We start from the raw sequence: 27,055 nt of genomic DNA, 5'->3' as shown, positions 1-27,055 counted from the left end.
GTACTAATACACATAGGCAGTATTAGGGGGTGGGAAACTGATGGGTGGGGATCGGGCGTTGTGGACAGCGACTCCTACAGGTCGGTTGGTGCGCCTGCGCAGTAGAATCAGGAAGCGATGGGGGCGGCGCCCCTCCAAAGCGCAGAAAAGATGCGACTGCCGTTACCTCGAGTATCGGAGGGGACTCGTGCTATGTATAACTTAGTCCACATTGCAGCCGGCTTGTGGGAGGCATGAAAGAGCGTTCGAGACAGGGGAGGGTTGAATTGGATGATACGAAATTGGGGATGGGAGAAAAATAGAAAATGGGAGAAAAAGTGGATAAAAAAAAAAGTATGTTATACTAATGTAACCCCCTGGCCCTCCTCCACACATGAGCCCTCACACCCTACAACTGATACTCCTCTACCTCTGCAGGGCTGTCCCCGACTAAGGATTTGGATGGTCGACTAGGATTGGCCAAAATTTGCCGTTAGTCGACTATTGGTCGACTTTAAAAAATAATAATAATAAATAAAAAATAATAATATTAAATTATTATTATTATTATAATTTTTTTTTATCATTCCATTTGGGCTGTGGGTGGTGCTTAATGTCTGAAGGAGTCGACTGAAGGCTTCTTGTCCTCTGCAAAAGCATGCAATTGGTCCACTGATGGATACATCTTGATATTTGTCTAGTCTAGTGTGTTCATTAGATGGGTGAAATCCTCTTTCAGTGCCTCTGTGCCTGTTTTCGTAGGCAGTTAGCCTCTGGTATGCGTGCCATTAGCGTTAGCCACGCTTCTAGGCCTCTTTTCTTTTGGAAAAAATTATATAGATTTTTTTTTATATTCGACTAAGAGGTTGGCCAGTCGACTACGGCTCCTTTCGACCGATTAATAGGGGTCAGCCCTACCTCTGTTTATATTATGTATAGAACTCCTACATCCTCAAGTGCAATAGTTAAGGCTCTTACAGAGACTGTGTAAACTCCCCTGCAAATTCTCGGTATATTCTATTTATGATGCTCCTAATACCCAATGTCCTGTCACCTCTCAGATTGTACAATACCCCCCAAATCCACTGGTTTTCAGATACTTAAGTCTCTGAGTCTGAGCAGATCTCGGCCCGCATATCCCACATTTCCACCTGGATGATGTCCAATCACCTCAAACTGAACCCAAGCAAAACGGAGCTCTTTCACCCGCCGGTCGAATCTTCCCCGCTGACCGACCACCTCCACCAAGTCACTTCATCTCATACAGAAAGCAGCAGCACGCCTGATCTACAATCTACCAAAGTCAGCCCAAATTATTAAGAGAGCTGCAATGCCACTGACCGTTAGCTGCCAGAGATGTACCCCTCCTGGTGACTTGTTGTTCACAATCTGTAAGTCGCTTTGGATAAAAGTGTCAGCTAAATGACTAAATGTAAATGTATATTTACATTTATAAAAAGAAAAAAAAAGTCAAATGTTTTATTCTATAGTGTAAGACAGTGGTTCTCAAACTGTGGTACGCGTACCACTAGTGGTACTGCTGGTGGTACTTGAAAACATTTACAAAAAAGCACACCAAATTTTATTTTAATTTACATTTTTTGCAGTCAGGCCACTGAACTTAGAAGCAGGCCAGGCCAGTGTTTCTGGTTGCGGCAGCGCAATAGTTATGTTACAAAGGGTCAGATTAAACCGAATATATATATTTATTGCTTGAGATCCCTTGTATAATATTTGTATATCGTTTGATATCCCTTGTATATTCTTTGTATATATACACGGAATATCCCTTTACCTGGGTACAAACCAGACCATAATATTCACTCTCCTATTGGACAGCGACCCCTAGGCGCCAACGACCATACCCCAATGGCAAGTTCAAAGGCAACGCCAAGGCATGTCTCAACATGTCCAGGTTTGCGCAGTAATACGAGACAGAACTGAGGTTGGCACTAGATAATTTACCTTACGTATAAATACGGCGCAGGTGTAAACAGCAGCAATTCGTTCATTACTAGTAAAGCCTTCACCACGAGACAACGTGCCGTGAAGTGGGCAACTTTGCCTCTGAATAGAGCCTTGAGAACCGCGTGCAAATATATTGCTAAAGTGTCAGAGTTTAACGCAGTATCGTTGAGTTCGACTTATTCTAATGTGAAGTAATAGTCTATCATTTATAGTGTATCGTGCGGCTACCGTTCTTCAGTGACCAGCATTACCACCGGTTCGTCGTGTATATAGCTAGTGCACTTATCCAGGCTGGGCGGCCTAAACTCGTGCCACCACCCGAGGAGTCCTAGACGAGAACCGTTGGATATGTACACCGGAGAACCTACCCCGGCGACTGCAGAACCTTTTCTGGTTGGATTATATTGCTTTGGTACCGTGACTGCTGGAGCAGAGAACCGTCTACCCCACTATCGTGTGGGATCTACCCCAGTGAGGAGCATCCCTCGAGCCCGCCTCTAGGAGGAGGCTGGCTAGCTTTCATCCATGCTGTCGGGCATACTGGATTATAGCTGTTGCTTTGTCTGCCGATCAAGGGAGTACATGTACCGATTCCCGTAGCTGGAGCCTCTTTATTCCGCGTTGACCCAGACTTTGCACCCGAACATTCCTCTACCCTGCCGGCCTTACACCCGGAGGGAACCCCCCAGTGTCTCCAGCTGGTACTAGTGTGCCTTATGTAATTGCTATACTACAGGTGGCGTCAGTTTAGACCCATCTTACTATTCTCATTGACTTACGCTCTTGACCTACTTTACGTGTGTTCTTCGCCTTACAAGCGCGAGTATAATTCTCAATCTGTAACTTAACGTTGCTTGCTCTGATAATAATAAATCCCTCTAAATAGAACTTTATGTGTCATTGCCGTATTCTTGTGTGGGTGTTCACCATATATATTCATGTACTGTATGGCCAGTAATTAAAGTACATAACTAAGTAGTGATTTAATAATACCATACTCTCAATACAGTCAGGGAATTGTACCCCTCAGTTACAAGTTAGATAACCTAAGTGGGGAACAACCAGGAGATCACTGTGACAGAGAGTAATGCAGTCTAAACAGTCATAAATCTTGAATTCAACTTCAGCCCTGATCATAACCATTTATTTTTTTTAGATTTTTTGTAATGTAAGATAAAAAATGAAATACTCCCACTTTTCTGAAAATAGTTGGTGTTACATCTGACATTACAAAAAATCCATCAAAATCTGTGTTGTTGCTAATCATTGACACATGCCTAGCCTGTAATAATCCCCCCCAGAAAAATTTACTTTGCATTTGATATATTGAAAATATTTTACTTTGTGTTTTTTTAACAATAATTTGTGATGCCATCACACAAACTGGCATTTAAAGGGTAAACATTCTAAAATGTATTGAATATGTGTTTTCTTTTATTTTTTACAATAATTTGTGATGCCCATCACAAACACTGGCATTTAAAGGGTAAACATAAAAAAATGCCTGCACCAGAATGCAGGAAATTAAGTTTTTGTAACAAAATAATTGTGTGTGTGTGTGTGTGTGTGTGAGTGTGAGAGAATGAAGGACAATTGCTTGCTGTGTGAGAGAGAGAGAGAGAGAGAGAGAGAGAGAGAGAGAGAGAGAGAGAGATAGAGAGAGAATCAAGTACATTTGCTGAAATTCAGTTGTTCTTAATTGTCTCACTTGCTATGTGAGAATGTTAGTTATTATGTTCTCAATGCCCCTTGCATTGTATGAGTTGTGTGGAAGAGTTTGCTAGTTCTAGTGCTATCCCTTTGTACATTGTGGCTGTGTCTGACAAAAGTTAACAATAAATAATGGTATTAGGAATACATTTGCCTCCTGCGTGAACTGCTGAATAGACTGTATTTTAACACCGGTCATATGGTGGTACTTGGAGAGCCAGCTACGTTCTCAGGTGGTACTTGGTGTAAAAAGTTTGAGAACCACTGGTGTAAGAGGTAACTGCACCTTGAAAATACATGACAAATGAGAGAAAACGGCAACAAGAATAAGACATAACTTAGAGGTAAGAGGTAACTTTGGTTACCCTCTCTTTGGTTCGAAATCCGTGTTCAGATTTTGCGCTCTAGAAATGAAACCAGTCTTTTATGAATTTTGCAGCACTGTAGAGATCACTGTAGGCTGTAGAGATCACTGTACATTATCCCTAATGTGATCCCTAATTATTAAATTAATATTGTGCCTATAATCTATAATCTCACTCTAAATGCCTTTCTTCCTTCAAACACCTTTTACAGTAGTCAGATTAATGTTAGATATAATTTATATCACTCTGCATCCCTGCTTATAGGGAGGTGTAGTGGTTACGTCATTTTCGTTTTTTCCTGTTCCACCCTCTGTTCCACTTAATGTATTTCCCCATTGACCATTTCTAAATCGGCTCGTTTTAGATAAATAAAGCATTAACGTTGGCATGGTGTACCTTTCTGTGCGTATTCATCCACAATCTATAGCTCAACATGAAAATATTCGCAATTAATCATAAAGGTAGCAAAATAACAACGTTTATGTTTTCGTTCGCTGGGAAACTACACTGCTATTTGGCGCTGCTGACTGACGTCACCATAGCATAGACTCCTGCCTGTAGTCACAGACCTAGGATCAGATTTCCCTTACATTCGATAAGCTTAACAATTCGTACAATGGGGAAATAACTGACCCTGAATCTGTGGCTAGTATCTCTCTGGTGATCATATCCATTTATCAGATGAAGCCAAACACCATTTCTAAAAGCAACAACCACGTTATCATTATTTGTATTCACTGCATATTAAATCACTGTAAATACTAATGTAAATCATTGTTTCGTTGTACATAGTGTATAGTTTATAACGTTGTTTTTATGGCGGGCTCTACATGCCCCAATTTAAAATGGTTATCTCCTCTTTGTATACTTTTTAGAGAATATGCTATACAGCGTTATATATATCGTTCTTATTTACTTTTGTCCTCAGACAAAGTATTCTGCCAGGGAACTTATGGACACGACAGTAGTAGTTATAATGTTTTTGAGCTTGTAACGTTAACGTTAGTTAGCTATCGTGGTATCAGCCGGCCGTGACATGTAGCTAGCTAGCTTGCTATCTAGCTTGCTAGCCGGCATGATGCGTGCAGTCAGTGCACAGGTCTGAGAAGAGGACCTGCACATTTTACTCGTCCCGAAACGCCTCTACATGCCCCAATTTAAAATGGTTAACGACAGTAGACATTGCTAACGTCTAGTACGTTTAGCGAGGTAACGTTATACGTTAGCTAGCTAGCTAGCTTGGTATCAGCTGGCCGTGACGTGGATCAGGCGACAGCACTGAACAGGCTGCCTAGTGAACAACAGGCTGCCTACTGGTAAGTGTAGTTCTTTTTCAGATCACCGCGGCGAGTAATGAACAGCAGATCAGAATGCATGAAAACACGACTCACCATAACTGCCCTGGGCTTGTTTCAGTCCTCCAAAATCCCTGCTAATGTTTGAAACATGTCAAATATCCACTTGCCGCCCTCCAATTCCAGATTGGTGTTGAATGCAGCTACTTTATCTGCCAACTTGAACACAGTTGTCATCATTGCCTCGAGTCGTTTGCTATCTTGTCGCCACATATTATGCAGAGAGGACCTCGGAACGCAAGAATCACCGACCTGTTGCGATAAACCCGTATTTTAAGTATGACTCCTGTTTATTAAAAGAAGCTTTATGTGTCTTGGAGGTCGTAGGCTCCTCTTCTGGCTCCTCAGTTGGTTTTTCCCCGTTGCAAAGAAGCTATCCAAAGACGTTTGTTTTGTTTTTTTAACACATTTTTGCTAAAGTTAATCGCTCGCATCCCGAACGCGGAAGTGAAAGTGCGTTAGGGAAATATTTACACGGGGCCCGGTGGGACTATTCCATTGGTTCTCCCAGTCCACGTGACCATTTCTAGCATTTAAATTGGCTATAGTGACATAGATATGATGAATAGATAGATACAGCTTCACAAAGAAACTCTGGCGTCACGAGTGAATATTTCCTGTGCGTAAAATAAATATCATATTCTCAAAATAAACTGACGGGCCAGAAATGATTGCTGGCGGGCCAATGTCGGCCCGCCTATTGCCGACCCCTGTCCTAGTGGCTGTTCTGTATAGTTTAATAGGAGCCTATTGCCGACCCCTGTCCTAGTGGTTGTTCTGTATAGTTTAATAGGAGCCTATTGCCGACCCCTGTCCTAGTGGCTGTTCTGTATAGTTTAATAGGAGCCTAGTACTGCTCTTCTAATTTAAGTCTCACAATCACCCCTGACAAGAAATAGTATAGGCATATTATTATACATTTCCTGAATCCTTAGTGGTTAGAAAGATTCACATCACATTCACTAGCACTGTTTTTTTTTTTAAATAATGTGCTAAATAAATAAACTAAACTAAACATCTTAGCTTGAATGAAAGATGACATAGTCACCTTTAAAATGATACCAAAGACAATATGGTGAAACATTGACAGATGTCCTCTATCCTCTAAAGCAGGATATGCACCAGCATCTGAAATGCAATTTCCTGAGGGGGTGGGTATACTTCATGACTTGATAATTATGATAAAGCTACCACTCCGAGGGCGGCCGGGTAGCGCAGCAGACTAAGCGTTTGCCTACCACCGCAGAGACACTGGTATCGAATCCAGCTGTCAGCGGTACCTCCGGCTTGGTCGGTCGTCCATACTAACCAATTGGCAGTGTTAGCGGGGTGGGAAGCCGGTGGGGTGTGTATCCTGGTCGTTGTAAACAGCGACTCCTACAGGTCGGTCGGGGCGCCTGCTCAGTGAGGAAGGGAACTGGGGGAAGTAGTGTGAGCCTCCCACGCGTTACGCTCCCCCAGTGAGAGTCCTCACTGTCAGGTGAAAAGAAGCGGCTGGCTGACTCCACATGTATCGGAGGGGACATGTGATAGTATCTATCAACCCTTCCTAGACCGGGAAGTGGGGGGCAAATGCGTGCAACGACCAGGAACGACTAAATTGGGATGGGAGAAAAAATAAAGGAAAAGGGGGAGAAAAGTAGATAATAAAAAAAAAGCTACCACTCCGGAAGGGCTATCATACCAAAATATCATCTACAGACATAGATCTTTGAAAAAATGCTATGTACGTTTCGTCACCTTGAGTGGTACCGATATCTGGTCTGGCCCATAGACTATAGTAGCTAGCTGTATCTATTGTTTACACTTGAAATGTGTATTTTTATTTAGTGTGCATTTTTATTTTGTCACAATATTATTTGGCTTAAATATATAAAAAAAAAATTATATAATTTTGTTTAATTTATTTTTGAATAAAAACAATTTTGAATAAAAAAGAAATTGGCATCCTCCCGCATAGGCACACAGGGGCATTTTCATTGGCACAGGGGGCAGCATAAAAAATCCAACATTAAAAAAAAATTATATATTTTTTAATTTATTTTCCCGCTTTGAAATATTCTTGTTGAAATCCTCCCACAGGTTCTTTTTTGTAAGTCGAGTATATCAAGGAGGCTTTTCTCTGTAGCTCAGATGTTTTGTTTGAAGGCTTGCCAAACAAAGAGACAATCAAATCAAGGATAAAAGATATCCCCATGTCAGCTTGAAGTGTCGAGCGACGCATCAACGAAATGTCAGAAAATATCAGAGAACAGCAAACAGCTGGATTAAAAGATGCTCCGGTGTGCAGCTTAAAGTGACCAACTACAGGCCCCAGATAACGGAGCTCAGTAAAGCAAAACTGTAACAATAACAATAATGATGTAATAATGTAAAAATTATCATTAAAAAATACCTGATTATGAGAAGAAAAAAATTACGATGCATGGAATATTGTTGATATGGCACACTAGTTACAACTATATTTCAAACAGGCACTTCATGTCAAAAAGGTTGCTGACCCCTGCTCTAAACTGTAAGGTCACGGTGTTGGTATCACGCTCAAACACTCCCTTCCAGCTGGAGTGTAACACGGAAGTTATCAAATGCAACTGTCGAGTCCTGGCTCTAGGCAGAATCACGAATAGTGGTTTAAGAGAAGTTAATTATATTTTGAACGTGATTCACTGCGCATTATTTAGATTACACGTTGCGCATGTTATGACTTTGAACGTCTGCCATTTCCACCGCAAAAGGCACATACAATTAACAATACGATGCGTCGATCATGAATATTCAAATAGACAAAGTTTATCGTCGACAACATCGACTAGGGCGACGAATCGTGACAGCCCTAGTGTGTCCACCAGTGATTGTAAGTCACACAAGCAGCTGCCAACATTTTGTGTGTGTGCGTGCGTGTGCGTGTGTGTGTGTGTTTTCTGCTCAGACAGAAGGAGGCTGTGGGAAGGAGAGAATGAAAGGGGGAGGAATGTAGAATGTGTCAGAGGAGGAGGAAGAATTAAGAGATAGACAGAGGGTGGGGGCACATCTAGAATCATGTGAAGGGCATTCGTTAAGAGAGGGTGAGGAGCAAGGGAGGGAGAGAAAGAGAGGGAGGGTGAGGAGAAAGGGAGGAATAGGGAAGAGAGAGAGAGACGTGGTGACGTCAGAATGGCAGGGAGGCTGTCTGCCAGGAGTCCTTTGTTTTGCCGTCTAAAACGCCCAGACAAGGAAGAAAAATGTATGAACCCAGCCACACACACACACATGCATGCGTGTACAAACACATGGACACACACACCAATATATACACATATGCAGACGCACATATACGGACAATCACACACAAATGTTAATATTCCCCCTCAGTTAATTCAGCAACCAGGCAATTCCCAAATGTAAAGAGACACAAGGCAGAAATGTCAAAGAATGATCCAGCACGCCCACAAAACACTCACTAGACCTCCAGAGGGATGGATCTCCAGAGCAACCATACTGGACTCCACTACCAGAGGGTGAAGGATTTGTAAAGAGAAATACAAATAAAAAGTGTTGCAGACACACCCCCTGATTAGAGCCAGCTAGAATGGAACAAGTGTGAATTCACAATAGCTGCTTTTTGCTATATAGGTCACTCTATCGCCACGCCACCCTTTTAGCCAATTGACACGAACGAACGAACGAACGCATGCACGCGCACACACACACCACACACACAAACAGCAGATTTCAGCCTCCTAGGGGTGGACCGACCGACCTATAGAGCTGTTGGCCGCAGCCAGAAATAAGTGATAATAGACAAGTATGCATTCCTTAAACTATGAGCTAGCATACTGAAGGCAAACCCCCCCCCCCCCCCCCTCCCCCCCAAATACTATTGGAATTGGCAAAGGTATTTTTTTCCTCCCAGCTGAACCGTACCAAACCGATAACTGCAACCCCAAACCCATGATACAAACCGACACACACACACAGGTTCTGGTCTAGTTAGTCTAGCCAGCCTCGCTAGGTCAGCTCACTCTTATTTTCAACTTTATTTCCATTGCCAACAATATGATTACATCATCAAAATGTGATAATGGGGGCGGCCGGATAGCGCAGCAGACTAAGCGTCTGTCTACCACCGCAGAGACAGTGGGATCGAATCCAGCTGCGGTACCTCCGGTTTGGTCGGCCGTCCATACTGACACAATTGGCAGTGTCAGCAGGTGGGAAAGCCGGTGGGGTGTGTATCCTGGTCGTTGTAAACAGCGACTCCTACAGTTCGGTCGGGGCGCCTGCACAGCGAGGGAAGGATCTGGGGGAGGTAGTGTGATCCTTCCACACGTTACACTCCCCCAGTGAGAGTCCGCGCTGCCAGGTGAAAAGAAGCGGTGGGCTGGCTATGTGTCGGAGGAAGCATGTGATAGTCTCCGCCCTCCCAGACCGACAGTAGGGGGTAGAGTGCGCAACGACCAGGAAGGGGATTGGGAATTGGCATAACGACTAACATTGGGATGGGAGAAAAAAAAAATTGATAATGGGGAGTTGACATTCTTAAAAGCCACAGAGAGGATCTCTCGTTAGTGTCTCATTCAGGCCACTGGGGAATAAACAGGGACTGTTGTGATAACCAGGAGCTCTGTGTGAGGAGGCTGCTTCCTTCTAATGAGATCACATTATGTTCACGAATGCTGTGACATTTTCAAAGTTATTTATTTAATTTTATTTCTTTGGCCAGGCATCACAGTGTGCTACTTTCCTGGTTATTCAGTCCGTCAGCAAACACACACATGGCTCAACATGCAGTCTACACAGGTGACATGTTTCAAAATAAAGCTCTTATATACCTGCCAAGGCTGTCAATCTATTAAAATATTTAATCTGATTAATCGCATGATTGTCCATAGTTAATCATGATTAATCGCAAATTAATCGCATATTTATCCGTTCTAAATCTACCTTAACACATTGAGTGCCACGCCCCTTCCGGGAAGTGACCACTTCCGTGCCGCCCATTAACCCCATGTAAACGTAGTTGTACTTTGTAGACCTAAACCTATATTTTATAGTATAGCTATGGGTCTAATAACGCCGTCGAGTCTCATTGAGCTGCTTCTGGTCAACGTGCAAAAAACAGATTATTTTTTCATCGGTACATTTCCGTTTTATACAGTTTTGAATATGAACATAGTCCGACCGCTTCTGAGCAATTCCAGGGAAAATACACGAAAACAGCGTTTTTATGTAATTCAATAAACACGTCGTAATTATTCGCCTGATTATCAGATCTTCCTGAAATCAACGCTAGATCATCACTATTATCCTTTGTCGTGCACGCATGCAACCCAACGGCATACAGCCAAACAGCTATAACAGAGATAGCTCCTGAAATCAACGCTAGATCATTACTATTATCCTTTGTCGTGCACGCATGCAACCCAACCGCATACAGCCAAACAGCTATAACAGAGATAGCTTCAATCACAGTAGAAATAAATATCAGATCAACGCAAGCTTTCATATATGGTGTCCTTACCTGGTCTCTGCAGTAATGCAAAAAAAATAATCCAATAATCTAGTCGCCATTCCAGTTATCCACAGCGATCCTGTCTCCGACGTACTGTACACACTGTACATACATCTTATTAGCACTATTACTTAGTAGTACTAGTCATTTATATATTGTATATCCAGTTTAATCACCTGTACATTGTAGGGATGGGCATTTTAAAGAAAAATCCAGATTGATTGATCACATGCTATACTCGAGTGATCGTGTATTACTCGAAAAGGGGGAAAAAAATAAAAAAATGTAATAAAATAAAAGTATTTGAATATTCACTACTGGCTTTACTCAGGGTAGGTTCACTGAGTACTGGCTTTACTCAGGGTAGGTTCACTGAGTACTGGCTTTACTCAGGGTAAGTTCACTGAGTACTGGCTTTACTCAGGGTAGGTTCACTGAGTACTGGCTTTACTCAGGGTAGGTTCACTGAGGGTTCTAAAGGCCCTGATGGACATAGAGACATGGTAGGAGACAGGTCCTGATGGACACAGAGACATGGTAGGATACAGGTCCTGATGGACACAGAGACATGGTAGGAGACAGGTCCTGATGGACACAGAGACAGGTCCTGATGGACACAGAGACATGGTAGGAGACAGGTCCTGATGGACACAGAGACAGGTCCTGATGGACACAGAGACATGGTAGGAGACCGGTCCTGATGGGACACACAGAGACAGGACCTGATGGACACAGAGACATGGTAGGAGACAGGTCCTGATGGACACAGAGACATGGTAGGAGACAGGTCCTGATGGACACAGAGACAGGTCCTGATGGACACAGAGACATGGTAGGAGACCGGTCCTGATGGGACACACAGAGACAGGACCTGATGGACACAGAGACATGGTAGGAGACAGGTCCTGATGGACACAGAGACATGGTAGGAGACAGGTCCTGATGGACACAGAGACATGGTAGGAGACAGGTCCTGATGGACACAGAGACATGGTAGGAGACAGGTCCTGATGGGACACACAGAGACAGGTCCTGATGGACACAGCGACACGGTAGGAGGCTGCTGACCTGTCCAGAGGAAGCCAGCAGGTTGATGGTGGTGAGGAGCATCCAGCCGCGACTCGCCTCTTCACTCTGGTTCACCTCCAGGAACTGGACAATGGCTCGACTGGCCGCCTCTGAGGAGCGTGGACACACACACACACAATCATCAGAATAGTATATGCAGTAATGCATCATAGAAGGCAGGTGAGCTGCTGAAGCAAACAGAATGCTTGCTTACTCACACATAATGGTGTGTGTGTGTGTGTGTGTGTGTGTGTGTGTGTGTGTGTGTGTATGTGTGTGTGTGTGTGTGTGTGTGTGTGTGTGTGTGTGTGTGTGTGTGTGTGTGTAAGAAGCTTCTGTTCAGTCTCTGCTGTAATAGGGTTGCAATGTCGTGGAAGAGGCGATGCTTTGTGTTTGTCATTAAATCACGTTGAACCATATAATTAAATTCAATACCTCAGACTAAGAACCATTTAACTCAAGCTTTCAGAGGAACAATGTTTTCAAACCTAATTATCTTAAGATGGAATGTTGGAGTGTTGTGTTCATTCGGTTAAAGACAGTGGAGGTCGAGTACTTTCATCTGGCGACTTTACAGCGGCAAATACTGTACATGAGCTGTACGAGTTTTTTGTCAGTACTCGCATGCAGAGACACTAAATACAATTGTATTTGGCAACACTTTAAAAACTTGGTATCTAGAAAAAACTATCCATTTGCTCCCCTTTCAAAACATTGCTATCAGACAGGAGAGACGCCTCCTAATTTCACTCAACTTTGAAAATTCAAACATGTGATTTGACCAACAAGCTATTTGTTTATGTGAAGGGTGTAACCATCATGTTACCTGATATAACGTATATTATTAATGTATAATTAAAGTAAAATGAATGTACTATATACTAATATATTATACTTATAACTATACTAATAATATTACTAGTACAATATTAGTAGTACCAAATATTTTCATATGTAAATAGATATTTGCCAGTTGTTATATAGGTTGGATGGGACAACCTTCTCCTGACACAAATATTTGAGTTTTGAAGAAAATCAAACTTGTTATATTTGTTGAAGAGACACTGAATTGACAAACGTCCTGTATTTATTTAAGAATGTGAATAGTTATAGTACTCACTACTGTATCCTGTACAATAAGGTTGGGTGGTTCTCTCTGACAGAGAGACATGATTTGGCATCCGTTTCAATATTAAGCCATTGTTGGATCTTTTTTTTTTTTTTTTTTTATCTTACAAACATCCACAAAGATCTTCCCCTTTATATCAGTTCATGATTAGACTGGACCTCTGGACCTTATCATACTCGCTCCAGTTATCGTCTTACACTACAAAACCCCACTTGGGAAATCTGCTTTTAGCTTCTGTGCCCCCGACACGTCCTGCAATGTACCTTAAAACTCAGTACATTAGTGTCCTTTGATCAGTTAAAATCTTTCATGACCAACCAGTTGTTTTGAATTGATTCATTGATTGGCTTTCTTGTTTTCTTTGTTTATTGTGTGCTGTATTTCTCAACATCATTTGAAACGAGACTTGAACTCTCAATGATTTGAGACTAAATAATGGTTGAATTAATGGATTGAGGCCGACCCTGAACAACACAGTGTCAGCGCAGCACTCAGCGTGGACAGCATGTAGCAGGGATCAGTAAATCACTGAGCACCTCCTCCAATACCGTATATCACATAATCTGTGTCTCATGATCAGAGTAAGAGAGAGGAGGGGCAGAGAGCGAGAGAGAGAGAGAGAGAGAGAGAGAGAGAGAGAGAGAGAGAGAGAGAGAGAGAGAGAGAGAGAGAGAGAGAGAGAGAGAGAGAGAGAGAAACACATGATATGCCACATGATCACAGAGAAAGAGAAAAATAGAGTGGGGGAGGCAGAGAAAGAGAGGGAAAGGAGGGGATCAGACAGAGGGGGAGACTAGAGGGAGGGAAAGAGAGAAGGAGCAGAGTGTGTGTGTGTGTGTGTGTGTGTAGGTGTGTGTGTAGGTGTGTGTGTAGGTGTGTGTGTGTAGGTGTGTGTGTGTGTGTGTCCGTTTTAGAGTCACAGCTTCCGAGTGTGAACTGACAACACACCTGAGAGATGATCATTCTGGGAAGTTAAACACATAATAATAGCTGATCTAATATGCTACTAGACAGAGAGGATGATCTAGTATGCTACTAGACACAGAGGGGATGATCTAGTATGCTACTAGACACAGAGAGGGTGATCTAGTATGCTACTAGACACAGAGGGGGTGATCTAGTATGCTACTAGACAGAGAGGGGATGATCTAGTATGCTACTAGACACAGAGAGGGTGATCTAGTATACTACTAGACACAGAGGGGATGATCTAGTATGCTACTAGACACAGAGAGGGTGATCTAGTATACTACTAGACACAGAGAGGGTGATCTAGTATACTACTAGACACAGAGAGGGTGATCTAGTATGCTACTAGACACAGAGAGGGTGATCTAGATCATCTAGTATGCTACTAGACACAGAGGGGGTGATCTAGTATGCTACTAGACACAGAGAGGGTGATCTAGATCATCTAGTATGCTACTAGACACAGAGGGGGTGATCTAGTATGCTACTAGACACAGAGAGGGTGATCTAGTATGCTACTAGACACAGAGAGGATGATCTAGTATGCTACTAGACACAGAGGGGGTGATCTAGTATGCTACTAGACACAGAGAGGGTGATCTAGTATGCTACTAGACACAGAGAGGGTGATCTAGTATGCTACTAGACACAGAGGGGGTAATCTAGTACGCAGTGATGATCTAGTGCACTGAAAAACTAAATACAGTCAAAACTAAGAAATATAGTGATATATTTTGGCCATATGAAGCTAATGACACATGGCCAACAAATAGACGTGTCATTTTACCACACTGACCGATACAATGGGCCTCATTCAACAATACTCTTATTATTTTGCTTACCTGTCTGTTAAGAGAACAATAAGAAAAGCCACCGCCACATTCATCAAGCCGTTCTTAACGTCGAAATCTGTGCATACCCAGGAGATTTGCATGATGAATCCCACTCATTCTTAAACTCAAAAGCGTGTTCGTGCTAAATTCACGCCCACCATCTCCTTATAAGGTGAATGAGGCGGGTGTAAAACAGCTGAGTTTCGCCATCTGATCCCTGTCTGATATATTCAACAGGAAGCACTTTGCGATCTCAAAATGACACACACACACGTCTCACGACTTGCGACTCAGTGCATGTGTGTGTGTTCCTGTGGGTCGCTCATCACATGTGTGTGTGTGTTAATCTGATGACAAATAAAGACTTATACTTGTACTGTATAGTGCGAAATAAATCAGTAAAAAGTAGGCTTTGTCAATCCTGAACGACTGGCTGCGCGCTTGTCAAGAACCAATCGCGGCGCGCAGTATACCGATATATATATGCCGCTGATCCATAATGCTCTCTCCCTGAAATGTCCGTGGAGAGATGTCATCTCTCTCTGAAATGTCCGTGGCTAAAACTCAGAGTGCGCTCAGAACTTTAGGTGTGGAGCAGAGTTTTGATTGATTGATTGAACATTTTATTTAACAGATTGCAGAATTGGTACAATACAGTACAGCTCAATACACACAATTGTTAACACTTTCAGTGCCAGCCATTAACATGGTAAAGCATGGTTAAATGCCACCACCCACTTCAATGATAGCGTTGCATAATCTCTGTCTTAAATTATGGCTATGTGTCTAATCTGCCCGTCGTTTATCAATGACTTGTTTGCAGTCAACATTGTCGAAACGGGTTTTTTTTTTTAATCGCTTCATTTCCGTTTTATAGCATTTTGAAAAGCCCTCGTTTTCAAGGAAAATATAAAGATTCCGTGATAAAAGGCATTTACTGGAATATTCTGGCATACACAAACACGTTGTCATTTTTCGGCCTATTTATGAATCGTTTTCAAATAAACGCTATGTGTACTTAATTATGCACGCTATAGAAGCGGGCTGAAAAATCTATTCTCTCATTTCCTCATCAGCGATCACAGCCACACATGCATAGGGCAAACGCTGATATATAGGTGAAAATAGCTCTGATTATCCTAAGACTGGTCAAATAAATTCCTTACCTCAGATCAGATGTTATCCAAAAAGATTATTCCAATTCCTGATCGCCATTCCAAATATCGATCACGCTTATTGATTACAGTGTTGGGTACTGTAAATACATAATCCACACGTTTTCCGGGCCGGCGATCACAATGGATTCTTCAGTTGGCCTTGACGGAAAAGTTAAATGAGGAAACTGCCCCCCCCCCCTTCGTCAGTCTAAAGTAATGGGGTGCAGTTACACAGGGAGAGACGATAGGGGGCGGTATCTTCCCAATTGAGCTCAGAGAGAGTCTGCAACACTAACCTGAGGCTCGATTGATGAAATATGAATTAAAATCGCCAATAAAAAAAAATACGACAAACAAACGCTATATAGCGTTGGCGAGCAACCCATTTTCCATTCATCATAACATATATGACATACATGACATACAGATAGACACTACTGCTACATCTTATATACAGAGAAGAGAGGAGAGGTTGTAAATATGTGTTATATGCGTATGGCCTGGCCCAGTGTTAATTTTGGCAGCTATTTTCATTTTAGTTTTAGTCTTAGTCATGTGTCAAGTGCTCCTTTTTCGTTTTCATCATATTTAGTCATCTTCATTTATTTTTCGTTTAGTCAGTTTTAGTCAACTAAATGTCTGATCATTTTAGTCTTAGTCAGTTTTTGTCTCAATTTTGTTTTTTTGTTTTAGTCTAGATTTAGTCTACGAAAACGGATGACATTTTTGTCTATTTTTAGTACAAAAAAGTTTATTGGCGATTTGAATTTATATTTCATCAATCGAGCCTCAGGTTAGTGTTGCAGACTCTGTCAGAAGTCAGAAATAGTCAACATGGAACATTTTCGGATTTAAATTGCGTATTTATTTTTTAACATAGGGGAATCTGAGTCGGCGGCACAAGTGATACACAGGAAGTATATATGTTGGTGTAGACATGGTCCAATGTATTGTTGCTCCTACAGTATGTTGGTGTAGACATGGTCCAATGTATTGTTGCTCCTACAGTATATGTTGGTGTAGACATGGTCCAATGTATTGTTGCTTCTACAGTATATGTTGGTGTAGACATGGTCCAATGTATGCATCAAAGAGAGCATTACGGATGTGGTGACGTTGTTTCTGACCAGAGAGACAACGCTGAACTCTGTCTGTCTTCTGTTTGCTGTGTCTTTCCTTTCTCTCTGCCATGTCTGTCCTCTCTCTGCTGTGTCTGTCCCCTCTCTCTGCTGTGTCTGTCCTCTCTGTCATGTCTGTCCTCTCTCTCTCTGCTGTGTCTGGCAGCGGTTTATTCTAGGATACTGTAAACTAAGTAAACAGAACACACAGTAGTAGGGCTGTCTTAAATACTTTGAAGCTTCGTTCGATGGCACGAACTTCAAACATAAAAAAAAACGAAGTAAAAAAAAAAAAAAAAAAAAAATTCTTGCCTCCAAAATCTTGCGCCTCCATTCCAATGAAACGAAAGTAAGCGGCGCCTTCCCGCCTCCATTCCAATGAAACGAAAGTAAGCGGTTTTTTAATTGAATTTACCAAAGTGCTGTACAAGTCCCACAACATAAGATTAACACTTTCAATGCCAGCAGGGGGCGCACGATTTAGTGCTTGAATGCCCACCATCGACTTCAATGTTACAGTTAATATCGCCTAATCTATGTTTTAAATTATGGCTATGTGTCTAATCTGCCCGTCGCTTATCAATGACTCATTTTCCAGTCAACATTGTCAAAGCGGATTGTTTTTTTATCGGTTCATTTCCGTTTTATAGCATCTTGAAAAGCCCTCGTTTTGAAGGAAAATAAAAATATTCCATAATAAACGGAATATTCTAGAATACACAAAAACTCTCATTTATCGGCCTATTTATGAATCGTTTTCAAATAAACGCTAGATTATCGATAGTATATGTGTACGTATGCACGCTATATAGGCGATATCTGATCTGATATATTTCCTGATCGCTCGCACAGCCAAACAGCCACATCACACATAGGGGAAAAGCTTATATCTCCGTGAAAACAGGTCTGATTATCCTAAAAATAAAATAGTAAAATAGATTCCTTACCCGAGATCAGATGTTATCCAAAAAGATTATTCCAATTCCTGATCGCCATTCCAAAAATCGATCCTTTTATTGATCCAAAGCTACATACTGTAAACACATATTAGACGCTGTTCTGATCAAATCAAATCAAATCAAATTTATTTATAGGGCCCGACAACACACGTTAATGTCCCCATGGGCCGTACAGGTCTTCTTTAAACAAGTCAAGAAGACAACATAACAATAAGTCAAGAACAGAACAAGAACACCATAGGGTCCAAACATTTTTTAGATGAATGCAAATAAATGAAAGAATGCAAGCACTCCCAGACATACCCCACGCGAAGGTAAGGAAAAACTCACTAAAACCTAACAATAGGGAAAAAAAAGCTCCACAGGCAATGTGGAGGAGAGAAACCTTAGAAGGGCCGTTCAAGGGGGGATCTCCCTTCTTAGATGTCGGTGATAGTAGTGTTGCAGACGGACAGTTGGTAAGCATGCACTCATGTGTGTGGTGAAACACAGATGAGTGCATGCAATAGCAACTGTACATTTTGAAAAATTAAAGATAGAGCTAATAGCGATAGCAATTGAACATTTTGAAAGATTAAAGATAGAGTTGATAGCGGATCTATTTGAAGCACAGGGGCAGCGCAAGAGGGTCACGTCCTCCCCGTCTTAGTCACGGGACATTCAACACTCCGGTCGTTGCTCAGGGACAGCCGGAGACAGGGGGAAGGGGGGTGGCGCAGAGAGGGTCGCGAACTCCCCGACATCATCGCGGGACATCCGGCACTCCGGTCACCACTACGAGACCTCCGAAGACAGGGGGGCACGCAGAGGGGGTCGCAATCTCCCGGCCTTCGTCACGGGACGTCCAACACTCCGGTCAACAATTACTCAGCAAGAACACAGTGAAGTCAGCTCAGGTTTTAGACTGATGACTGGGATCATCTCCGGTTACATGCGTGAGAAGTCAAATGTGGATTACGGATTTTTCTTTTCTCATCCATTTTCATTGAGTCCATTCCAAAAAGGTGCATTACCATCTGGAAGACGATAGGGAGCGTTTTTTTCACATCTGAGCTCCTGATGGTGCTGGTTTCCCAACGGTAGACTTGGTTGATGAAATATGAATTCAGATCGCTAATTAAAAAAAAATCACGCTAATTGTCGTGGTGGGCATTCAGGGGGCGGGCTGATAACACGTGTTATGTCGTGGCTGGCATCCAAAGTGTTAAAAAAAAATATATATATATATATTATAATTAATATATATATATATATATATATATATATATATATATATTTTTTTTCTCTCTCGAAGCTTCGAATTAAAATCGAAGCTCAGCCCCGAAGCTGGGGGTAACTGTACATTGGATTATTGACTAAACCTTACTTGGTCCAAGAAGAGGGTCTCGTGTATTACTGGGTTTAAGTCAGGTGTTTATTTATTTATGTTTTACTGTTTGCATACGAGGTGGTCCGCAAATGTTCTTGATAACAATCTAGTGGTCCACATAAAACAGAAGTTTGGGAACCACTGATATAGACGATCTCTAAATATGCGTTCTATGCTACATATACAGTACTGCATATCTGTATGTCATGTCATAAATGTCATGATATATATCTGTATATCTGTATGTGTATGTTGTGTATGTCATAAATGTCATTATGAATTGAAAATGGGGGACCCTGATGTAAACAAGACGAAAGTCTTTCTCTGGTCTGCATCCCCATAACAATTGTGTGTATTACGATGCAATGTTCTTTTATTATTATTATTATTTTATTTTTTCTCTTTTTGTCTACTTTATTTTTCATTTATTTTAGGTATTGTGTGGTTATATGTAGTCATGTATTGTATGTATGTATGTATGTATGTATGTATGTATGTATGTATGTATGTATGTATGTATGTATGTATGTATGTATGTATGTATGTATGTATGTATGTATGTATGTATGTATGTATGTATGTATGTATGCATGCATGTATATGTTAATAAAATCTTCAATCAATGGCCTGGGTGGCCAGAGCATAACTGTTCTAACAGTAATATATAATCCATTTCAGACAGAACGCACGCAATAAGTTATAATAATAATTATTATTGGACTTTTATTATTGCGGACATATTGGACTTAAAATTGGAACGATACAGAGAAGATTAGCATGCCGAAAGGATGACACGCAAATTCATGAAGCGTTCCTTATTTTAATAGTATGGATTTCTAACAACATTCTGGAACATACTGGAACATTCTGGTACTGTAAAAACGACATATTGGAATAATCTAGAACATTAAAAACATTCTATGATACATGGAACATTCTGGAATCACAGCATTATGTGGCCAGACATACAGCCAGAAGACCTCCGGGGGAATAACATTCTTCACAACGGAGCATCGCCCACCCCTGGCTAGGGGAAGTGCTGCATATACGTAATTAAAAACGTCTTTTTATTAATTGGAAATAATTCCACTACTTCTCCACTTTATACTCTAGGTGTTTAAGCATAGCAAAGCTCTTTCAAGATCTAAGTAAATGTTCTCTTTTTTGAGGTTCTCTATTTAGTTCAATACCTCTCTATTATTCTTGGGTTGTTTTAACTTACACAAGTTCGTATAAAATGTAAGTGGTTATGGTATGATATTTGAAGCTTATTTTTATTTTTATTTTTAACTTAATTTAATTTTCCTTTTTTTTCCTTTTTATTTAACGGGAGAGTGGCCAAGCCACAGTTGGCATTCTACTTATGGTAGAATTTAGAATGTTAGATCCTATGGCATACATAGGAAAGTTAAGGATGAATCGCTCGGTCTGGGCAGACTGGTCGTGTAAGCGGGGGAGGGTCGGAATCCTATGGGGTTTCAGAGGGATAAGGGAATATATGTATGGGTGTTTTTTATGTTTGTTATCATGCTCAAGCTCTGCTCTCAACAGGACCTCAATAATTGGATATATCTATTGTGAATCGCTTCTCCAGACGACTTGCACACAAGAATACAGCAACATGTTTAGATTATGGCTAGTCTGAATATAATGATTTGGAATACTAGGGGACTGAACAAACAACATAAACGCAAAAGCGTGCTTACATTGATGAAAAGCAAACAGGTTGATGTGGCTCTTTTAAGCGAAACGCACCTTTTAGAAGCTGAAAATGTAAAGCTGGCGGACAAAATATATCATAATATTAGCTACTCATCTTTTGGAACTAGATCCTGTGGGGTAGCTATAGTCGTGAAAAGGAAATTGAATATTAAATTGTTGGACATATGGTCTGATACAGACGGCAGAGTAACTATTGCTAAGATAGAATACAGTAATAGGAAAATTGCGTTGGTAGCGGCTTATGCCCCTAATCTTTATGACGCCAACTTCTACGCAACACTCACGAATGCAATGTTGGACATCCCCGAGTATTCATTTATAATTGGTGCGGATTTTAATGCCATATGGGATCCCTCGATTGATAAATCTAACCCCACCACTTCCAATGATCAGAAACAGGCATCTAATGCACTAAAGGATTGGGCCAAGAATACAGGAGTAAATGATCTATGGCGACTACTCAACCCAACAACCCTAAAGTACTCTTTTTTTCTCAGCAAGACAAGTCATTTTCCAGAATAGATTATGTTTTTGCATCCCCTAGACTATTTGATAGATTTGACGTGGAATTGGAACCCAGCACATTATCAGATCACAGTTATTTACTCCTGAAGGGCTCATTTGGGAGACTGACATCCCGAGCCCCAAGATGGCGCTTTAACTCGACACTGCTGAAAAATACTGAATACATTCTACAACTCAACGATAAACTAGATAAATTCCTGGAGACTAATGTGGGTTCGGTACCGGACCCCAGAATGTTATGGATCTCGGTAAAGAGTTTTATCAAGGACAACACTACAGTCTTTTCCTCCAACCTCCGTAAAAAACGGCAGTCCAAACTGGTAGAGCTGGAAACGCTTTACTCGTCGTTATTCTCTTCTTTACAACGCGACTACTCGGGTCAATTGGAGTCTCAAATTAATGTGTTAAAAAAAGAGATTAACTCCATTTTAAGACAACAATCTGAATTTCAAATACGTAGTACAAGTCTTAGACAACATTATTACTTTCATGGCTCTAAACCAAGTCACCTACTAGCTATGAAGATAAGATCCAATGCACAATTAGCTGATATCCCTACTATTAAGGATCAACAAAGGCTTGTTAGACCCCCAAAAAATCAACGAGACTTCAAAAAGTTTTATTCCAACTTATACAAATCAGAAGTGGTTTTCGATCATAATAAAATGGATATATTTCTTGATCAAATTAACCTACAAAATACCCCAACAAGGTATGGATTCTTACATATCTTGATGTGATTTACCTGGAGATATCTACCGCACAAATTCTAGGTATTAATGAAGCCAGCATAGAAATCTGGTTAGGGGTGGTGGAGAGGATAAAACATTATATGAACTATTAATCCTTGGTATCAAACGGAATAATGGATGTATTCAAGGGGGGTCCGGTGGGGGGGGGGAGAACGAGTAAGAGCATGTATGTGTTTTATAGTGGATTTCTACTGTAAAGGTTTGTATGGCATGTCAAAAAATAAATAAAAATAACATTTGTTCAAAAAAAATATAAAATTATTATTATTATTGAAAAGTTCTGTATTTTTAAAGTCGTATTTGGGGGCAATTAACCCTTTAATCGCCAAGGACGGCGTAACACGTCATTGCTCGCCATGCTTAATCTGCCAATGACGCCGTAACACGTCATTGAGATCAATATTTAAAAAATCTGTGATGGCAATCATATTTTCCCCGCGGAGACTTGAGATCCCCTGTTGATCTCCTCTCAACTCTCCAACGGTTCAAGAGCGCCATCTGGTGGCCGATCGGCGGATCGCCCAAACAGCAAACCGGAAAACAGGAACTGGTGCTCATCCAAATTCGGTCCGACCACTCGCTATAGCTCCCGGGACTCCATCTTGACACACTGGATAATCGATCGCTCACCCTAACTCAATAAACAACGTTATTTGGACGTATATACTATTATACAACCTGGAGATGGATCGCATATTTCAACATCCCATAATAGCAATCTTTTTGCTCCACGCTCATCGCCCAACGGCCCGAGGAGACTGGGGTAAGTTTCAGCGTTTATTATTACTGTGTTCGATACAAACTGCTCTGATGATCATATCACCCATACTACATGAATCATCTAACGTTGGCCACGGAATTATAAACGACCCCCCCCCCCCATCCGGTCAACATCAGATGATGAGTAGTAACTTCTAGAAGCACGTACATTTGAAATTTTGTATCTGGCGCCGATCGCTATCAAACTGTATTTGATCATCAATATAATGCATTTAGGGCTATAAATCACGTTCTGCAGAATGCTGCAGAAAACGATAAAAACATATTTATACTTTAGACCGTATTTTAGTATGAATATGTGAATGAAAAAGTAGAACGTTGCTACATCCTAAACGATAGATAATTGACGTTGAATGGGCCATAGTAATGTCAATTTAGCAATACAATTTAAAAAGTTATAGCCCTGCAAAGAAGGGGAACTTCTCCATAGACAAATAGAGCTGGCAGAGGATGGTATAAGGATGTACATAAGCGTGGCAGAGAAAGGGTTAACCAATGGTATGCTTTTTTTATTTTATTTTTGGTAAGAGTTTCTTATTTCGATAAGAGTGCTCTCGACCACTCTTATAATTTGTTCTTGCCTGAGAAAAAAGCAACAATAAGAAAACTTTGCTGAATCCCAGGTAAGAACAAAGTAAGAGCAAATGCTAGTTAAGAACGAAATCTGTTCTTATATCGCTTCATGCATGAGGCCAAATGTCTTTTGAATATACCTGTGTTCCTTATAGCCATGTTTGTTATCCAAAGTGGTTTTTATTTTAACAATTAATCTCCCTGCTACATTATGCCCACCTCCACTGCTTTCATGTCAAGGCCGTAAGAGTTGTCATAGCAACCAGGTTATAAAGTTATATTATACAATATGTATTTCAGAACACATCGTGTGATTGGGCGATGAGTGCTCACAGCCGCAATATACTGTAGTAACTTGTTACCTTGAATGCTAGCACTGTGACTCCGCCTTGTTTACTATTACCATACCATATAAGCCCTGAGAGAACTAAATGTCACTCAAAAGTGTTTGGTTGGATGGATGGAAGGACGGTTATTGCTTAGCTGCAGGGAACACATTTTTGTTATTGGAGGACGGCATTTCTCCTACTATATGTGTTGGCGTTTCTTGCCTGGACACGCTACTATTTCCAAATCAAATGTATATAATAGGTATTATGTTTCATCATGAATTTCTGATGCTTTGATTGCCAGTAACGGCATTCATATTGAACACTAAAAACGCTAATCAGCTGGATCGGTATCAAAACATTGTTGGATCAAGCTGAAATTGATGTCAGATAGTCCTTATCTGTGGTTGGTGGTATTCCAAAAAGAATATTCCAATTGTCTGATCGCGATTTCCAGTATTGGTGTCCGTCTGGTCCCAGACATAATTTGGCACAACTTATGGATCGAGAGTGCCATATGCGTTTCCAAGTGTTCGGATAAAGTGGCTTACTTGCCTCCGTATAAATATAGCGCCCGGTGACATTTGAGTGTAACACAGAGTTAGATATAAGGTTTCAAAGGGTGGGCAACCCTGCCATCTGGCAGGATGCGGCTGGTATTGCACTTTGGCGATCTCTAAATCCTTTCATATGGCAACACAGAGGATGAATAATGAATGAAAATAGCGAATAAAAGAAAAAACTACCAAAACCTGAGATATCTCGGGTTCTGGCGTCCAACGCATGGCGAGTTAACCCGAGATATCTCGGGTCTGGCAATTAAAGAGTTAAACCATTTACATTTTATAGCATTTAACATTTATCGCTTGAATGCCAGCCTTTTTAGACTGGTTTTACGATATTTCATGATTTTCACGGAGCTATTTCTATATTCTATATTATGGCTATGTGTCTAATACGCCCGTCGCTTATCAATGACTTGCTTGCAGTCAACATGTACGAAACGGATTGTTTTTTCATCTGTACATTTCCGTTTTATACCATTTTGAAAAACGCTTGTTTTTGAAAGTTTTCAGAAAATAAAAAAGATTCTGTGATAAACGCCCTTTAGTGGAATACACAAAACACGTTGTCATTTTCCGGCCTATTTATGAATCGTTTTCAAATAAACGCTAGATTATCGATAGTATATGTGTACTTATGCACACTAGAGAAGCGGGCTGAAAAATCGATTATCTATTTTCTGGTCAGCACTCAGCACACACACAGATAGGGGACACGTTGAGCTATATGTGAAAAAAAAACTCTGATTACCCCAAGACTGGTCAAATAGATTCCTTACCTCACATCAGATGTTCTGCAAAAATATTATTCCAATTCCTGATCGCCATTCCAAATATCGATCGCGTTTATTGATCCAACGCTGGGTACTCGAAACACATATTCCACGCTGTTCTGAGGGTCGGCAATGAATGCAATCGGCTCGGGTTACATGCCTGATAAGTAAAATGTGGATTACGGATTCCCCCCCCCCCCATTTTCATTCAGTCCAATCCAATGCGTGCATTACCATCCGGGAGATGATAGGGGTGGTATTTTCCCTGTTCGAGCTCAGAGCCAGTCCCAATGGTAACGTGAGGCTAGATTGATAAAAAATGAATGGAAATCGCTAAAAAAAAAAAAACGATTAAAAAACGAGATTTATCGTCATTGGCACTCAACGCATGGCATGAACTAACGAAATTTCTCGTGGCTGGCACTCAAAGTGTTAATGGAATTTAATCGGAAATCGAATCTTTTCGGGACCTTGTGAATCGGAATCGAATTTAATTGGAAATCTAATCGATTCGGAACCTTGTAAATCGGAATCTAATAGTTTTGGGAAATCAGTAGCGATACCCAGCCCTAGTTAGAAACAATGTTAAATACAAACAATGTCTAATATTTTTTTATAATCAAACAGCTGTGTATTACATACAGCATTATGCATTAAAAGCAATAAAGCCAACCCAAGCAATATATTTCCGTAAATGTTAAATATATACATAAACGTAACAGCCAATGTGTTGATATGCTAGCGGCTAGATTCTGAATTGCTCTGGTAGGTCTATTTTACCTTGCAATCAGTCATTGCAGCAACTTTGTTAGATAGTTAGCTAACAAGCTAATGTTTTAGCAACTCTAAATGCTACTTATAGGTCGTGTTCAATAGATGCACAGGAGCGGGAGGGAGAGAGAGAGATGTGACTTGCTTCTAAATGCTAAAAGCTGAATCCATTCAGGGAAGCTGGGCACAAGTTTCCTCTTCTCAATAATGCGCTCCTGCACGGTTAGTGAAGCATGGCATGTTTGTAATGGATCAAACCATCTGTAGCAAATACCTATCTGTAGAGTCAGTGCATCCCTAGTCAACTCGTTATATGATAGATTCAGTGACTTCAGCCTAATCCTAATACCCCTGATTCCTGAAGTGACTTCAGCCTAATCTTAATACCCCTGATTCCTGAAGTGACTTCAACCTAATCCTAATACCCCTGATTCCTGAAGTGACTTCAGCCCAGTTCTAATACCCCTGCAAAAGTGGATGCCACATAGGGAAGTTTCTGTCAACTGTGTTTCTTAAATTATGGATCTGGACAGAAAGTAAGTATGATTTCCTGATTCTACTGCGCAGGCGCACCAACCGACCTGTAGGAGTCGCTGTCCACAACGTCCGATCCCCACACACCAGCTTCCCACCCCCTAATACTGCCAATTGTATGAACGACCAGCCAAGCTGGTAGCAACGCCGAGAGCTGGGCTCGAACCCAGCATCTCCTGCGTTGGTGGCGAGTGCCTTTCCCACTGCGCCACCTAGCCGCCAGTGTGTCTACCTTCTGTGAACATTTAGCAACCCTCTGTGTT

The 27,055-nt window shown here is 41.2% G+C and overlaps 1 protein-coding gene across 1 annotated transcript in view; it reads right to left on the bottom strand.

Annotated features, from left to right (window-relative positions):
- wdfy3 (WD repeat and FYVE domain containing 3) overlaps positions 1–27,055 on the bottom strand; it is a 415,649-nt gene that overhangs the window by 306,068 nt on the left and 82,526 nt on the right. Inside the window, exon 4 of the mRNA XM_084308124.1 lies at positions 11,937–12,046. Within this exon, the coding sequence (XP_084164250.1) occupies positions 11,937–12,046 (110 nt within the window). The remainder of the gene's footprint in view (positions 1–11,936; positions 12,047–27,055) is intronic.

The sequence above is a fragment of the Notolepis coatsorum genome, assembly GCF_963971535.1.
Source record: "Notolepis coatsorum genome assembly, chromosome: 1".
Lineage (NCBI taxonomy): Eukaryota > Metazoa > Chordata > Actinopteri > Aulopiformes > Paralepididae > Notolepis > Notolepis coatsorum.
The sequence above is the reverse complement of the archived record's forward strand: the minus strand, read 5'-3'. Positions and strand labels throughout refer to the sequence as shown.